This window comes from Balaenoptera acutorostrata, chromosome 12 (genome assembly GCF_949987535.1).
Source record: "Balaenoptera acutorostrata chromosome 12, mBalAcu1.1, whole genome shotgun sequence".
Taxonomy (NCBI): Eukaryota; Metazoa; Chordata; class Mammalia; order Artiodactyla; family Balaenopteridae; genus Balaenoptera; species Balaenoptera acutorostrata.
Window position 1 is genome coordinate 74522716 of NC_080075.1, and position 16972 is coordinate 74539687.

A 16972-nucleotide genomic window follows, 5' to 3' on the forward strand; every position below is an offset into this window, starting at 1 on the left:
CTTTACATGACCCTGCTATTTTAGGTTGACTATCTTTATCTTAATCAAAAGACCTATCCCAGTAACCACCTGGGAGGGTTACTTTGGAAGGTCGAGGACGTATATGACCTGAGGATCCTAGAAGGCTGCCCTAGTTTTTTCCTGACCTTTTGCTGAAGTCACCTCTTATCCTAGATCTCCGGGTCTTTTCTGCGTTGAGGTCTCTCTCTGCCCACCAAGTACAAAGAGGACAAGAATCTCAGTCTGAGTGACTTACAATATAGAAAAGGGTAAGCTTACCTGTCTGTGTAGCTACAGGAGAGGGGTGGTGCTCTAAGTAGCGAGGGGACGCCTTTGAATTGGGCTTCTTTTTGCTTAAGTTGGGAGCTGTGTGGAAGAGGTAAGATTTGAGCTTAATTTTACTGAAACAAATTTTTTTTATTGAGGTATAGTTGATTTACAATATTATATAAGTTTCAGGTGTACAACACAGTGATTCACAATTTTTAAAGATTACACTCCATTTATAGTTGTTATAAAATATTGACTATATTCCCTGTGCTGTATACTATATCCCTGTAGTTTATGTTATACATAGTAGTTCGTACCTCTTAATCCCCTACTCTTATGTTGCCCCTCCCCCCAATTTGAGCTTAATTTTAAAGAATGAGAATAAGGAAGTTTGGCAGCTGGAGGGAAAGGCTACTTTATTAAGTGGGCCAAGAAAAAGTGAAACTGATGGCCCTGGTCCTTCCTGACACTTTGAGTCCTGACTGCATGCATAGGCATCATTACTTACTGAAGAAGTCCCAAGACCGTGGAGTGTAGAGTCTAAGGTGTTTAGCCACATAATAATGGAAAAGGAGATGTCATAGATGAGATAGTGTTTTTAAAAAGAGCCGGCCAAGCCAGATCAGAAACTTCATTTTGAGAGGAGGCCTGGGGTGAGGTCTAAAGTGGCCTGTTAACAGGGCTTGGATGCCGGGGAGGCATCAGTGAGAGAAGCCAAGCAAGTCTTATTATATTCCTTGAAGGGTGGGAGCAGGCAAGAGGTATAAACTCACGGCTTCTCATCTCTGCTTGGGGATCTCCTGAAAAATTATACCAAGCAGGTACCTTGATTGGGTTGAAAGATGGCTTGGAGCAGAATAGGGCCTGTGTTTTACGGAATGGCTCCTCTTTGCTGTATGGGTTCTGGGTCTCAGTCAGGGTTGGGAGAGGAAGTTTGTACTCCCTGAGTATTATTTGGAGAAGGCTCTCTCTGATTTGGAGTCCTCTTCCTTTTCCAGGGCCTGCTTGTTCTGACGGCCCCCAGAAGGGTGCTGAGCCCCACGAGGGATGGTAGGTAGGCTCTCCTTCACAGCACATCTTTTGACCTCCTTATACCAGCACCTGTTCCAGCTGGTTTGTTCCCGCAGCTTGTGGTTGGAAGCCAGGCACCTGGGGGCATTATCTCCTTAAGTGATGCTGGTATTCCGGGGCCTGGGAGGGCAGATGTCATCACTCCTGTTTTGCAAGTGAAAAAAGACTTCTTGGAGTTAAGTGGCTTGTCCAAGGTCACAGTGATAGAACCAGAACCCCAGTCCAGATCCTCTGAGAGTGTGGCTGGCCAAACAGCCCTGCCCTGCTGGGTATTTACCCTCAGCTCCCCTGCTCTTCCTTTTAACTCATCTTGCAAACTGAAACCAGGCTAATCTTTCTTTCTTTTAAAGAAATATTTATTTATTTATTTTGGCTGCGCTAGGTCTTAGTTGTGGCATGCATGTGGGATCTAATTCCCCGACCAAGGATGGAACCCGGCCCCCTGCACTGGAGCGTCGAGTCTTACCCACTGGACCACCAGGGAGGTCCCCAGGCTAATCTTTCCAAAATACCCATTCACCCTGTTATGTAAGAAAACCTGCGGTTATTCTTCACTGCGATAGGATATATCCATCAACATCTCTCTCCGCACCCCTTAGCTTTAGTTGTATTGTGGGGTGGGAGGTGAAGGTGGGCAAGTGTTTTCCTCCCTATCCAGCCTAACATCTCTTATTTCCTACCTATCCAGCCTCATTCCAAATCTGATTCATCCTCCAGGTTCAGTCTCTGCTCCACACTGACCTCCTTAACCTCATTTATCATTGACACTACTTATTTTTGTTTGGCTTCCAAGCCATCCTGGCCCATCAGGGTTGGTATTTGTGGTGTAGTTTTCTTTAGAGATGCTTTTCAACAATCTTTTCCAATCTCTCCAAGTCTAGTTGAATTTGTCAGCTCCTTGAGGGCAGGGCCAACAGTGTCTGCTTCTTTGATGTGGGGAGGGAGAGGAAGGGAGGGAGGGAGGGAGGGAGGGAGAGAGAGAGAGAGAGAGAGAGAGAGAGAGAGAGAGAGAGAGAGGGAGAGTGTGTGTATATGTATGTATATATATACACATATATATTCTTCTTGGGGGGAGGGGCCTCTGCTCAGGAGGGAACTTGACATGGTTGAAGCTGCACCTGGAGGCTCCACCTGGAGGCTCCAAAGGAGTGCAGTCTTGAGCAGCAGATGTTTGTGCCTGGGAATGAAGGAATTGCTATACTTCTGAACTCCTCTTCCCCACCCCCCAAGCCCGCACCTTGCAAACAGGAAAATGAGACATCCAAGGCTGACCCAGAGTGACCTAGGGGACCCAGGGACTTGGCCAGGAGGTGATTTTCAAAGCCTGAACTCCTCACGCCACGCCGTTTAAGGCAGAGGAGACCACCCCCGGCAACGCTCCCAGTTCCCGTGCTGGAGCGCTCCCAGTTTTGTACGGGCGCTTTCTGCCCATCTCTGTGTGCTCTGAGTTTTCCTACAGTTTCCTGGGCCTCTTCGCTCATCTGTAAGCTTTTCCTTTTTTTTTTTTTTTTTTGGTTGTGCTGCTGAGACTCACTTTTAACAACTTTCTCCTGTCTCTCCCAGACGGCCCGAAAGCTCCTCTCTCCTTCTGCCTGAGCTCCTGGTTCTCTGGGCGCTCGCACCTTACCTCCGCAGCTGGAGGGCAGCCCCTTCCCTCCCGGTTCTCCTCCTTCCCTCCCCGCGCGGCCCGCGGGCTCCCGGCCTCGCCCCCCGGCTCCGCGCCGGGCTCTGGCGGAGTTGGGGGAGAGGGGGCGGGGAAGGCTGGCCGGTTGGAGGGGCCGGGCACCGCCTCCAGCCTGGCCTGGGCGGGGCCCTGGGAACGGGCGGAGGCCCAGCCGCGCCCCCAGGCCCCAGCGCCGGCCCGCGCCCCTCGGACCGAAGGAGAGGGGCTGGCCCACTGCCAGCGTCTGAGAGCCGGCCCCCTCCCCCGGCCCGCTCGCAGCCAACCAGGCACTCCAGCGGGGCCCACGTGACCTGGAGTTCTAGACAAAGAAAATGTTCAATCCCTCCCCCCCACCTCCCCCCTCCCCCTCTCTCTGGCCCCCTCCGCCCCCCAGCCCCATCGCCCCCTTCCCCTCCCCCCAGACGGGCAGCTACTTACAGAGCTTCAGGGCTGGGGCTCACACCTGAGCCGGACCACAGAGGGGCTGCACCTGGCCTTATGGGTAGGTTCCTGGATGGAGCCCTGGGGTAACTGGGGGCGGGGAGGCGGCCGGGGCCGGTGGGAGGATCTCTGGGCCTGCAGCCCTCTGGGCTTGAGAAGAGTCAAGTCTGCCTCCCCGGCCCGCAGGAGCTGGCTCCCCTGCCTGGCCTGAGTTCTGGAGATGCTGAGTTACTGCTGTCCCACCCACTTCCTCCTCGGGAGCCCCAAGCCCCACTCCTTCCTGCGCTCAGGTGGGACCAGGCGGCTCAGGCGCCAGCAAGAGCAGGCCTGGTGTGAGCCTGGGGCAGTGGTCAGCGAAGGCTGGGGGGCAGGCCCCGGCCGTGGAGTTGGGCTAGCAGCGGCGGTTTTGCTGAGCTGGCTGGCAGATGCGTTGTTGGCATTTCCTTGCTGACCTGTGTTCCTGGCTGGTGGACCACGCCGTCCTCAGGCCGTGCCAAGCTTGTGGCCTCTTGAGAGGGACAGTTTCCTCTCCTGCCTGTTCCTGGGAGCTACCGTCAGGCCGCCAGAAAGAAGTGGTGTCAGCGTGGGAGGGAGCAGTGTGACCCTGACAGGGGACTGTGGGGTGGCCTGACGCCGGCCTGTGATGGGAGAGGCACCTGGGACAGCCCGGGGTCCGCGTGGGTCCCTGGACCTCTGACCTTTGGAATGGGAAGCAGCCTGAGTCGCAGAGGGAGGTGGAGGCGGGACAGCTGCCCGAGGAGATGGGACTGGATGGGGAGGCCATGCCTCCACCAGAGTGGAGTTACCAGTGGCTCTCCAGGCAGAACAAACTCCAGGCCAAGTGGCCTCCTCGAGCCGCCGTAGTGGGGCTGGTGTGGTGTCTTCCTGATCCTGCCCAATCTCTTGGCTACTCTGGGGTGGGACCTTCTGAACTGAGGTGGGGGGGAGCCTTTAGCCCAAAAGCCCCAGCCCAGAGTTAACCCTTATTTCTCCTATTGTCCGGGGGGTTGGCATGAACGTGGAAAAGGGGCCTCCCGCACTGCCCTAGGCAAGTCTATTCTAATGAGCCCCTCCCCCACCCAGCCACCCTCTCGCCCCTTCTTCCCCTTTCCTCTTGCCTCCTGCTGCTAACCCACCCCCTTCTTCCTTCCCCCACCCCTGCTGGCCTTGTCCCTATGGAGGCCCCTTCCTCCCCTGCCTGCCAAACCATGCTGGGTGCGTGTTCTCCTGCACCTACTGGGTTGGGGGCGCTTAACAGCCATCAGCAGCACCGTCTGACAAGCTGGGGGAAGTTGTGGGGGAAGAATAATGTTCAGGAACTCACTGTGGAGGGGTTGAGAAGAGAGACAAAGGGGCTGAGGGGGAGTGAGGAGGGTGGTGTCAGGCACGACTGCCTTCTAGACTGGGGGAGGCCGGGGGGAGCCCGACGCGCGCGCCCCGGCCCTCCCCAGTGCTGCTTGCTGTGGATCCTTTCCCCCTGCTGCCTCTTGCCACCTGCGCACCTTGTTCTGGCTGAGGGGGCCTGTTGCCCCTGGAAACTGGGTCTTTTGGCAGAATGGTGCTGCCTTCCAGCCAAGGCAGCACCCTGGTCTAGGTCAGCGGCCGTGCCTGAAGTTCACGGAGGCATGGTGGAGGGAATGGAGCAGAGACTGCTAGGCAGGGCATTTATCTCAGCAGATCTGGCCCTGGGATAGCACCGCTGCAGCTGACAATTCTGAGAGAGAACCTCTCTCCCCACAGGGTTGAGTGCACACCTAGGCACACCTTGTGGGTGAGGAGGAGGTAGGTTTTAGCAAGGGGTGGGGCAGAATCCCCCAGGTGAGGGTGGGGCTTGGGAGGGAGGAGCAGGTCCTCTGCGTTCTTCCACCACCACCCCCCCCACCCCACCCCGGAGCTCTCTCTCCCAGCTGTTTGTGGGCTGGGGGCAAAGGATGCTTTATCCCATTTTAGAATTTGTTGAGTCAGAGAAAGAACTAGGACTTCCATCCTTGTGTTTTAGGAATTGCCACAAGAAGCAGATTTGGTCTGTGGCCAGGAGGCAAAGACTTGAAGATAGAACAAAATAAAATGAATCTAAGAGACAGTAGACCATTGAGCTGTTCTTAACCTGGGACCTGGGGGTCCATTGACAGGCTTTGGAGAGTCCTTGGAATTCTTGGTACATACATATGTCAGCTTCTCAAACCAGTCAGAAAAGGTTAACAGAAATCCTTCAGTTCAAACTCCTTTTTAGGTGGAGCAACTCAAGGGACTGCTCCAAAGTCGGCTGTTAATTAGTTGCAAGGCTAAGACAGGAATATAAATGCTGTGACTTCCAGCTTAGAGGTCTTTTACTACAGGTAATCTTGAGGGTGGGTTTGTATTCACAGCTCTAAGCTCTCAGGGAAAGCTTCATGTTGAAGATGGGATTTTTTTCCCTTTGAATCTGGTGTGGTGAAAGCGGGTGCAGAGCCTTGAAGCTTGAGGGCCACGTGTCCTAGATTCAGCTGTTGGGGTGAGATGGGTGAGATTAGGTTGAATGGCCCTCAGAGCTAAGTATCAGGTATTTCATTCTCCTCTGCAGGGTGATGGGAATACTGGAGCAGGTTTTGAGAAGGAATGGGCATGCAGGTCATAGCCTGAAAGATGAGCGTGAGACGGTGAAAGGATGGAGGCTGTTCAAATTGGGAGAATACTTGGGTTTGGATTAATTTGTCAGTGGGATGGCAGAGAGGATGCCTGGCTATACTGTGGACTCCCTAAATAGTTGTTGAAAGAATAAGTGTGTTTATGGATCTGAAAGGTGCACATAGAAAGAAGGCATAGAATCTGGTGACAACATACATTAGATGTAATCCTGAGAACTCCAGGATGGTGTGTGAGCACGGGAGCAGGCAAGCTCTTCTGGGGCTTTTCGTGGTGGTTGAGCAGATGGGGAAGGAACCGTGCGCTCTGAACACAAAACAGTGATTTCATCGTTACGTATCACAACAAAACTAGAATTGTGGTCTGGAAGCCAAGACCGGGAAGAGAAGGGGTCGATTGCCCAGGAAAACTGTGGAGAAAAGGACAAGAGGCTCCATTTCTAGATCGGGGAGTAAGATAGGACAGGATGGAGCCAAGGTCTGTGCCTAATCTAAGGTGCATGATTAGTATCTGAATAGAATTGATCTTTCTGTATCAGAGGATGGGCAACTGATGATGCTGACAATTGAGGAAGATTAGACGAGGGAGGAAGATCTCCTAAGAGGCAGAGAAGGCTGGAATTGAGCCAAGTGATCTGAGCTCACCTCTCAACTTCAAGTCTTTCTGTTTTCCGTGACAAGCTGGTTGAGTTGATGAGGGAAGAACTCCTCTCTCCAGCCCCTTACCTTCTGTCACTGTCTCCAGAACGTGGAGAGATTGAGAAGAGCCCCTTGAGTATCAGCTCAAGGTAACTTCTGTTCCTTGTTTCCCCAGGCTGAGAAGAAAGCCAAGGTGATTGCAGTAATGAATGCTGTCGAAGAAAACCAGGGGTCCACCGAGTCTCAGAAGGTGGAGGAGGCCAGTCCTCCTGCTGTGCAGCAGCCCACCGACCCCGCATCCCCCACTGTGGCCACCACGCCTGAGCCCGTGGGGGCTGACGCTGGGGACAAGAACGCCGCCAAAGCAGCTGATGATGAACCGGAGTACGAGGTGAGCGGCTGGCTTCACCTGCCTCGTCCAGCTCCTCCCGTCCTGCTCTCTCTACCCGACCCCAGGCCTCTTTGTCTCTCCAGTCTCGCTCTGTCCATTCAGATGGCGCTCCCTCCTGGCTGTCCTGACCCTCAGATGCCCAGGGCTGGGGTTGCTTTGGGGGGAATCAGGGTGGCAGGGCCTCGTGACCACCATGTAATGACTTCTGCTCCTTGGGGCTCCAGGACGGCCGGGGCTTTGGCATTGGGGAGCTGGTGTGGGGGAAACTGCGGGGCTTCTCCTGGTGGCCAGGCCGCATTGTGTCTTGGTGGATGACGGGCCGGAGCCGAGCAGCAGAAGGCACCCGTTGGGTCATGTGGTTCGGAGATGGCAAGTTCTCAGTGGTGAGTCATGGGGTTTGGCGGTAGCCTGGCAGGGGCGGGGCGGGGGAGGAAGGGGTCTTGGTCCCAGGGCCTCTGGTTTTGGCTGGGGGCGTGGTTTGGAATTGGGATGGTAGGAGGGGGCTCTGCTCGTCCCCACTCTGTATATGTGTGATTGGAGGAAGCCCTTGAGATAATTAGGTTGCACTCCAAGAGTCAGATGCCTTCCAGGAACCCTGTACCCAGAATTCCCTTCCACCTGCATTCAGGTCCTCCCCGACACCGGGGCTTGGACTCCTCCTTGACGTCATGGAGTTATTTACTGGTGCATCCGGTCCTCTTGAGGACGGAGGCCGGGCCCTAATTCCCCCCACCCCTGACCACACCGGGCAAGTGGTGGGCGCTCGGTGAGTGTGGAAGGAGGAGCAAACGAGGGCGGGTTGTGCCTTCAGGTGTGTGTGGAGAAGCTGATGCCGCTGAGCTCCTTCTGCAGCGCCTTCCACCAGGCCACCTACAACAAGCAGCCCATGTACCGCAAGGCCATCTACGAAGTACTGCAGGTCAGTGCCCCTCCGAGGGACTCAGCAGGGGGAGCTCAGGCGGCAGGGACCACCGTTGGTCTGGAAGCTGGAGCACAGGGGTTAGGCCTGGGCAGAGGGTCTGCCTGGCAGGCCCTCGGGCCTCCTTTTCTCCTTACTCGTTTCCTTTCTGCACCTTCTCCCACCTCTTGCCTGAGCCCACCTCCCCGCTACTCGCTACTCTCCCCACACGTGTTGCCCTCCAGGTGGCCAGCAGCCGAGCGGGGAAGCTATTCCCGATGTGCCACGACAACGACGAGAGCGACACTGCCAAGGCCGTGGAGGTGCAGAACAAACAGATGATCGAGTGGGCCCTGGGAGGGTTCCAGCCCTCTGGCCCCAAGGGCCTGGAGCCCCCAGAAGGTAAACGCAGGTGCACCAGCAGCTCCGCACCCAGGCTAGGAAAGCCGTGCTTAGGTAGGGCCGTCAAGGCCTCCTCCATCAAGCTTCGCAGTGGGAATGGCCGCCGTCTCCCTCTCCCTGGGGCCAGGTAGGGGCGGTGCCGGTCTGGGACTTTGAACAAGCTGCTCCCCCTTGGCTTGCTGGCACTGGAGACTTGGGAGCTAGGGACAAGCTGGGCACCGGGCCGCACCCTGCTACACCCCGTTGTAGGTAGATGGTCCAGGGGGAGAGAGCTGGGATTCCTCGTCAGCCAGTAACCGTGACCTCATCACGTGCTTTCCCGATCCAGAGGAGAAGAACCCCTACAAAGAAGTTTACACAGACATGTGGGTTGAACCCGAGGCAGCTGCTTATGCACCGCCCCCACCAGCCAAAAAGCCCCGAAAGAGCACAACTGAAAAGCCCAAGGTCAAGGAGATAATTGATGAACGCACAAGAGGTAGTTGGCCTGGCTCTGGAGAGAGCGGCAGGGTGAGGCCGGCGTTCAGAGGAGTGGGCGTGACCCCCGAGGCCTCCTCTGACGCCGGGCTCTCCTCCCCTCTGCAGAGCGGCTGGTGTACGAGGTGCGGCAGAAGTGCCGGAACATCGAGGGTGAGTCCTGAGGGGGCAGCTGGGCCTTGGCCCTGGGAAGTCAATTGTCTGTTCCACTTGGGCCCTAAGGTGGTGGCCGGCACAGAGTACTATAGGTACCGAGAAAGGTACGATGCCGTGGGACATCAGTACTTGGTGACAGGATGTGTCCTGCATGTCCCACCACCTCCAGCCTGCTTGACACACACACCTATTTTCTGGTGCCACGATCTTTCCTGTCGGTGGTGGGGACTGGTCATTAGGGTTTGGGACACTCCAGTGGGTCAGAGAAGGGTGGCCTCTCTTGGATCTGAACTTGCCCTTTTACCTTTCCTCACCTTCTCTCATCTGGGGGTCATTAGCGCATCCCATGTCTGTCTCCCTTGGCCTAGTGATAGTGTGTCCAGCTCGGGGCCCTCAGGGCCAGGAAGGATGAGGGCAGGGGCCCAGGCCTTAAGGATTGACTGCCCAAGGACATCTCCAGAGTAACCCAGGGTCAGGCCCCGTTCTCACAAGTGGGTTCTTACCCTCGTACCATGCCTTTCCTGGAAGGCGGCATTGCTGCTCAGGGAGATGCGTGGGCTCCTGAGATTGGGGCCACACTGCCTTGCCTCCCTGTTCCATGGGGCCGCTTCCAGACTCTTTCCTGCCTTCTTTTCTGGCTACTGCTCCAGCACGTCCCTTGTTATAGCTTTTCTGGAGCCGGGCTTTGGCCCAAGGGGGGAGGGGGCCCTTCTGTGACACTCACTCTGCTTCCTCTGCTTTCCAGACATTTGCATCTCTTGTGGAAGCCTCAACGTCACCCTGGAACACCCTCTTTTCATCGGAGGAATGTGCCAAAACTGCAAGGTAGGGGCACAGCCAGCAGAGACGAGGCCCCTGGCTGACCACACCTCCTGGCCTCTGGGCTGTAGGCACCTGGGGTAGCTAGCTGTGGGGGTGACTCCGAGGTTTGCTCTTGAAGCAGAGTCCTGATAAAATGGACCCTTGGGTTTCAAGCGTTTGACTTGCTGTTGCTTTTCCTCCGAGAGATCCTTGCCCCCTCTAAAGCCCCATTCACGTCCCCAGATGTGGGCTCACAATATCACAGTCACTAGTGTGAAGTGGGCGTGGCCAGGCTGATGGGTGGGTCGCTGTGCCCTGGGTGCGGGGGACCACAAGGCGGTGCGGGCCTTCTTTTCCAGGCCTTCCCACGTGCCTCTCCTTGGTTTGTCCACTGCAGTGGGGAGACATGGTGTCCCCTTCCCAGATCTGTGGTCTGGGCTGGACCCTGGCTGGATGGGTGGCGGGGTCGTGTCTCCAGGGCTCTGTGTCGAGGTTTCAAGGCCAAAGCCCAGAGGCTGGGTTCATAGCCTGCCTTCGCCCCGGCTGGCCTGGGTGCTGCCCGGTGGTCTCTGAGCCTCCGCCGTGCTCCCTAGAACTGCTTCCTGGAGTGCGCGTACCAGTACGATGATGACGGCTATCAGTCCTACTGCACCATCTGCTGCGGGGGGCGCGAGGTGCTCATGTGCGGGAACAACAATTGCTGCAGGTGAGGCCCCGCCCCCGCGCGTAGTAGCCCTCCCTCTTTGCCCTGCATTGCGGCCACACTCCATCCGGGACTGGCCTTGGGGTGAGAGTCCCCTCCGCTCCACTGGGCTTCCTTCCAGGTGCTTTTGCGTTGAGTGTGTGGATCTCTTGGTGGGGCCGGGAGCTGCGCAGGCGGCCATTAAGGAAGACCCCTGGAACTGCTACATGTGCGGGCACAAGGGCACCTACGGGCTGCTGCGGCGGCGAGAAGACTGGCCCTCTCGGCTCCAGATGTTCTTCGCCAATAACCACGACCAGGAATTCGTGAGTGCTGGGCCGAGGGTGGCTCTTCTCACCCCCCGCCTGCCAAAGCCAGAGGGCAGACTCCACCAGAGTGAGAGCGCTTCGGTTGGTCGGGGGCCTGGGTGCTGGGCAGCGGGGCCTGAGCTGCGAGCGGGCTGTGCAGGTCTGGAAATCCCAAGTGCTCACAGTTGGCCGGGAGGCCAGCCCCGCGTGCGGGTCTGTAGGACACTCCTGGACACTCACCTGGCCTGTTGTGCTGGCTGCCTAGGACCCTCCGAAGGTTTACCCACCTGTCCCAGCTGAGAAGAGGAAGCCCATCCGGGTGCTGTCCCTGTTTGATGGAATCGCTACAGGTGAGAGTCATTGGCATCTTTGTCCTGGGACGTGGGAGCTGGGCTCAGGGGACTGTGTGTGCGTAACTTTGGCAAAACAGAGTGACAGTTAACATTACAACTGTTAAAATATTGCCATAAGGAGGAAACTTTTGTGTTCAATGAAAGGTAAAAGTAATTGGTAAACCAGCATGTTTGGTGGGCATTCCCTTAGTGGGGGCGCGAGGCCGGGGTCGGGGGACGGGAACGGGGGCAGTGGGAGGGAGGCACTCCAGCAGAGGATAGAGCGATCACTGGTCAGAGACTATCGAAGATTTTCACAGAACCTCAAAGGACAGACTTGGCGACCAAAGCAAAATCACAGGCAGCCCTGTTGTGCTTTGATTATAAGTCGCAGTGAAAAACAAACTCTAAACAAGAGAGTTTAAAGAATATTTAAATCGCCGGTAATCCTATGATTAGTGTTTTGGTATATGTCCTTTTACGTTTTTAGATTTCAGAATTTTTTTTCTGTGCATGTGTGTGTTTATATAATCATACGTAGATAGATAGATAAAACAAAAGGATAGTAAAATGCATAGTAAATAGTAAAATGTGTGGTAACGTGCCTTTTCATTTATGATATCATGACTGGTTTTTCATGTCAACCAATATAGAACTACATTATTTATAAATGCTACATAGGATTCCCTGGAGGGAAACTACCATAATTTATTTAATGAACCCCCTATTTGGTTGTTTACTTTTTTCCCCACCGCTATGAGCAGTTCTGTGACAAGCATCCTCGTACGTGCATATTTATATACTTAAACCATTAACTTTTCGGGAATACTGGGTCACCGTGTAGCCACTGTTTTTTGTTTTTTTTTTAAATGAAAGCTTCTTTATTTATTTATTTATTTATTTTTGGCTGCGTTGGGTCTTCGTTTCTGTGTGAGGGCTTTCTCTAGTTGCGGCAAGTGGGGGCCACTCTTCATCGCGGTGCGCCGGCCTCTCACTATCGCGGCCTCTCCCGTTGCGGAGCACAGGCTCCAGACGCGCAGGCTCAGTAGTTGTGGCTCACGGGCCCAGTTGCTCCGCGGCATGTGGGATCTTCCCAGACCAGGGCTCGAACCCGTGTCCCCTGCATTGGCAGGCAGACTCTCAACCACTGCGCCACCAGGGAAGCCCCTAGCCACTGTTTTTAATTTCATGTGGTTCTTGACATGAATACCCATATACACCCCTCAGCCCTGCCCCAAGGCTGAGGCTTTTCAGTCCTTAGGAACCAAATAGTGCTCCTCAGAACTTGTCTTCATGGGACCAAAGGGAGATAGATGGGCAGGCTGGGCCCAGAGACCTTGGCCAGAGGGTGGGGAAGGCACCTGGGCCAGATGTCTGTCTTCTGTTCCCAGCTCAGTGCTGATGTCATGTGAACCTAAAGGAGTTAATGTACAGCTTTGGTTTCCCAGGCTAGAACCTTGAAGCCTTCTTAAGCCACGTCACACTCCAAGAGGCCGTGCAGGCTCCTTGTGGGGAGGTCTTTTGGGAGCAGTGGGCATGGTGCTGTGTCTGCTGACACAGGGCCTGTTCTGTTTCCTTGCCTCAATTCAGCAAGCCTTTGTGGAAGGGCCATGGTCAGGAAGTGTGAGTAGTCAGTTCAGGAGGAAACACACTGACTGAGACCGCCCACTGTGTCTTGAAGACATTTGCAACCCAAGAGAAGGGCTGGCTTAGGCATGCGAGCTGCTCTGAGGTGGAGGAGGTGCCACCTCAGAAGGTGCTGGGGCTTACAGAGGAGGGGAGGCCATCCTGGGGGCTGTAGGGTGGGGGGTGGCATCAGTGAAACCTTTCTAGAGTAGGTGGCATTTACCTTGAGTCTTGACGGATGGTTGAATTTTACGGCAGGAGGTGATAGAAGGGCTGAGGAAGGACCAGTGTATGCAAGATACAGAAACAGCAAAGCCCACCCAGAAGTCACCTGGTGTTGTCCCTGGTTCCAGAAACCCCCTGCTGTCCTGTCTTGACTGTTTTCTGAGTAGATCAAATTAGGCGTGAAAGAGCCTCGATGTAACAACCTATCCGATGTCCTTGTTATTGATACTCCAGTTTGATCCAGAAGTCTCCTGCAGCTTTCAGGGCAGGGTAGGGCTTGGGCCTGCCTTTGACCCATGTGTCCGGCTGGCCCAAGGGACCCCCTGCAAAGACTGGGGTGCCAGGGAGGTGACCCAGTGACGGTGCGTTTTGCTGGCTGGCACAGGGCTTCTGGTGCTGAAGGACTTGGGCATTCAGGTGGATCGCTACATCGCTTCCGAGGTGTGCGAGGACTCCATCACGGTGGGCATGGTGCGGCACCAAGGGAAGATCATGTACGTCGGGGACGTCCGCAGCGTCACGCAGAAGCATGTATGTCAGTGCCGCCACGGCCCCGCCCACCTTCTCTACGTCACTTAGCTCCGGGGACAGCGCCAACTCCTCTCATTTTGTCCATTTGCTCTTTTCCTTTCTCCCCGCTCCCCCGTTGATCTCTCTCCCTCCTTCTCTTCCATTTCCCTCCTTGTCTCTAGAGGATCGGGGCAGATTCCAATGGGAGTTGGGGGCCAGGCTTCTTGGGCCTGGCTGGTTTCCGGGCCCTCTTGAGTGGAGCGCTGTGGGTTGCAGTGAGGTTCCCATCCTCCCAGTACTGCTGGCGAAAGGTTCGCCAGCCTCCATTTTGGGGAGGGGGGGATCTGGCGGGATCCTGCCTGAGTGGCCCCTTGCTTTTCCAGTTATCCATGTCGACCTCGAACTACAGGCCCTCAGGCATCCTGAAGGGCAAATGGAGGGGTTCAGATGGTCCAGACACCTGCCCAAGGTGCGCAGAGCACAGAGTACCTTTCATTCAGCTGCCCAGCCTGGACCGCTGTCCCCCCTGAGTGGCTGCTTTTCCTGCTGGGGGCACACTGGTTTCCCCATTGGCCTCAGAGATTGTCCAGTTCAGCCCTTTCCCTTTATTATTTAGGAAACAGCCCAGAGAGCCTCAGTGACTTGCCCGTGGCTGCACTGTGTGTGCGCGTGTGTGTGTATATGAACGTATGTGTGTATGTAGAGAGCATACAAAGCAGCCGGGTCTCTTCTCTCCCATGCCAAAGTACTTTTTTGCCAAATTCACAGATCATTTCTCTCTCCCTTTCTGCCTCTGTCCCCGGACATCAGGCCCATCACATTACCTTTATCCTCCCAGATCCAGGAGTGGGGCCCGTTCGATCTGGTGATTGGGGGCAGTCCCTGCAATGATCTCTCCATCGTCAACCCTGCCCGCAAGGGACTCTACGGTAGGTGCTGCACTCACCCCTCCGCCTTCTGAGCTGGTGCTTCCGCACGTCAGTTTCCTACTTGGATATTTCTGCCCTGGGACGGCTACTCCCAAACGACCCTGTCCTCCCCTGCCCTCCCCGTGCCCGGGCCACACCACTGTCTCCTGCAGACAGCCCCAGCTGATGGCTTTCTCTTCCGACCTCTCAGAGGGCACTGGCCGGCTCTTCTTTGAGTTCTACCGCCTCCTGCATGATGCGCGGCCCAAGGAGGGAGATGATCGCCCCTTCTTCTGGCTCTTTGAGAATGTGGTGGCCATGGGCGTTAGTGACAAGAGGGACATCTCGCGATTTCTCGAGGTATAGCCAGCACCCTTGGTTTGGCCAGCTCCCTAATGGCTTCTACCTTGGACTGCTGCTTTATCCCTGTCTCATCTGCATTGTGGAGCTGGGGACTGGTGACTTCCGCTTTGCAAGGGGTCCGTTTGGGAAGCTCTGGGCTTCCCAAGTAGACAGGGAGGAAGCCCACCTCGGACAGAACCCGTGGTCTCACTGTAAGAGGTGGTGTGTGGGTGTGGGCCTCAGCACTTGGAGGACCTGACTGTTGTAAACAGGGTGGAGTGCCAGACTCCTGGGCTTGGGGGTCTGTGTGGTGTTTCCCTGGGGGAACCTTTGAGACACCAGAATCAATTTTCCCAACCAGAATGGCTTGTCCTCGCTCCCTGGCACCGTGACGGATGCTTTATGGCACCTGGGAAGAAAACACAGCTTATCTCAGTTTCTTTTTTTTTTTTTCTTTAATTTTTATTTTATTTATTTATGGCTGTGTTGGGTCTTCGATTCTGTGCGAGGGCTTTCTCTAGTTGCGGCAAGCGGGGGCCACTCTTCATCGCGGTGCGCGGGCCTCTCATTATCAAAGCCTCTCTTGTTGCGGAGCACAGGCTCCAGACGCGCAGGCTCAGTAGTTGTGGCTCACGGGCCCAGTTGTTCCGCGGCATGTGGGATCTTCCCAGACCGGGGCTCGAACCCGTGTCCCCTGCATTGGCAGGCAGATTCTCAACCACTGCGCCACCAGGGAAGCCCCTTATCTCAGTTTCTATTTCCCATTATGTGGGTCCCAACTTGGCTGAGCCTGGTTTGGGCTGTGCACAGAGGGTTTCTGCAGCCAGAGTCCTTCTCGGGGTGGGCAGTCTGGGAGCCCGAGCCTGTGCTCCCAAGTCTTGGGGACAGACACCTCAAGCTGGTGTGTTTGGCTCATAATGTGGACGTACTACAGTGAACACACCCACACTCGCTGGAACTTTCTTTCTCAAAGCCTCCGGGTAAGCCGGAGCTGTGTGGTCCAGTGTGGTGGGCATCTGCCATGTGTGGTATTTAAACTGACATTAAAATTCCTCAGTCACACCAGCCTCCTCTCAAGTACTCCGCCATCTGCAGCTGGTAGGCTAGTGGCCACTACGTGGAACGGTGCAGGTAGAACGTTTCCATCATCGCAGTGTGGACTGTGCGGGTCTAGACTGTTCCAGTGGGAGCATGTGGAACGTAGCTGGGTTTAATTCCAGCTTTTCCTGGGGGCTTCAGGCTCTCCCAGTGTGGCCTCTTGAGAGAGAAGTAAGAGCCTTTGAGGCTCTAAACTAGCAAATTTCCTGGCACTCTTACACTTCTCTCTCACTCATCTTTAACCTCTCTCCTGTTTTATAGTCCAACCCTGTGATGATTGATGCCAAAGAAGTGTCAGCTGCACACAGGGCCCGCTACTTCTGGGGGAACCTTCCTGGTATGAACAGGTTGGTGAGAGCTCCGTGCCCAGGTGGCCGTGGGTGGGTGTCTGCAGGCAGGATGACGGCCCGAGGAGGGGGCCAGCCTCCCCTGCTGACCAGCTTGCTGCTCTGCCGTGTTCTTCTTTGTTTCCTTTTCCTTGAGGAAGAAGGGGAGTCAGGTGTAGAAAATACTTGCCTGAGAAACCAAGGACTAGTGGTCCCAAATGGGACCTTTAAAAAGCACACTCTTGACACAGAAGAGGACTCATCGTGCTGCTGAGTTATATGGTTGGTTCTCCTACGTTGGTGATGTGTCTAGAGTCAGCTGGTCCCTAGTCCCCTGAGGTAAAGCTGTGGAGGATGTGTTTGGGGATGGGAAAGAGAGTGGTGCCCACAGCTGGGCCACGTCCGGCTCCAGGAGAGAGAATCTCGAAGCGGCAGGCACCTTGCAGCTTAGAGGGCCCTGCTCCACTTATTATCCACACACTTTGTTGGCTTCAAGTCCTTTTTTGGAAGGATGCTCTTCGTTTAGGTTACACAGAGATTTTAATGTCCAGGAATGAAGAAAATTTCATTTCTTCAGCGTAATAATCGTACTATAAAAAGGCCGATGTGGAGAAAGGCATTCTGGTTGAGAGTTAGTGGTTCAAAAGCAGAGGGAGATCCACCCAATCTAGATATCTATTATGGAAAGAAATATTTTGCAGCATGTTTTGAGTGTGGATTTTAAGCCTTCTTGGTATACCTATAAATTGGGAACATCATTTAACCTGGCCTCAGTCATCTAA

The 16972-nt window shown here is 55.0% G+C and overlaps 1 protein-coding gene across 4 annotated transcripts in view; it reads left to right on the plus strand.

Moving 5' to 3' along the window:
* Nucleotides 1-16972, plus strand: part of DNMT3A (DNA methyltransferase 3 alpha) — a 100059-nt gene that overhangs the window by 78936 nt on the left and 4151 nt on the right. For 2 of the 4 annotated variants that reach the window (XM_007191261.3, XM_057557931.1), the window contains exons 7-20: nt 6884-7099; nt 7324-7482; nt 7911-8018; nt 8243-8399; nt 8728-8877; nt 8985-9029; nt 9778-9857; nt 10427-10539; nt 10658-10841; nt 11089-11173; nt 13392-13537; nt 14355-14445; nt 14636-14784; nt 16126-16211. In XM_007191261.3, coding sequence (XP_007191323.2) covers nt 6884-7099; nt 7324-7482; nt 7911-8018; nt 8243-8399; nt 8728-8877; nt 8985-9029; nt 9778-9857; nt 10427-10539; nt 10658-10841; nt 11089-11173; nt 13392-13537; nt 14355-14445; nt 14636-14784; nt 16126-16211 — 1769 coding nt within the window. Of the gene's footprint in view, nt 1-3376; nt 3507-6883; nt 7100-7323; nt 7483-7910; nt 8019-8242; nt 8400-8727; nt 8878-8984; nt 9030-9777; nt 9858-10426; nt 10540-10657; nt 10842-11088; nt 11174-13391; nt 13538-13899; nt 13986-14354; nt 14446-14635; nt 14785-16125; nt 16212-16972 lie in introns of those variants that run through there. The other 2 variants (XM_057557932.1, XR_451857.2) reach the window with 2 other exon arrangements.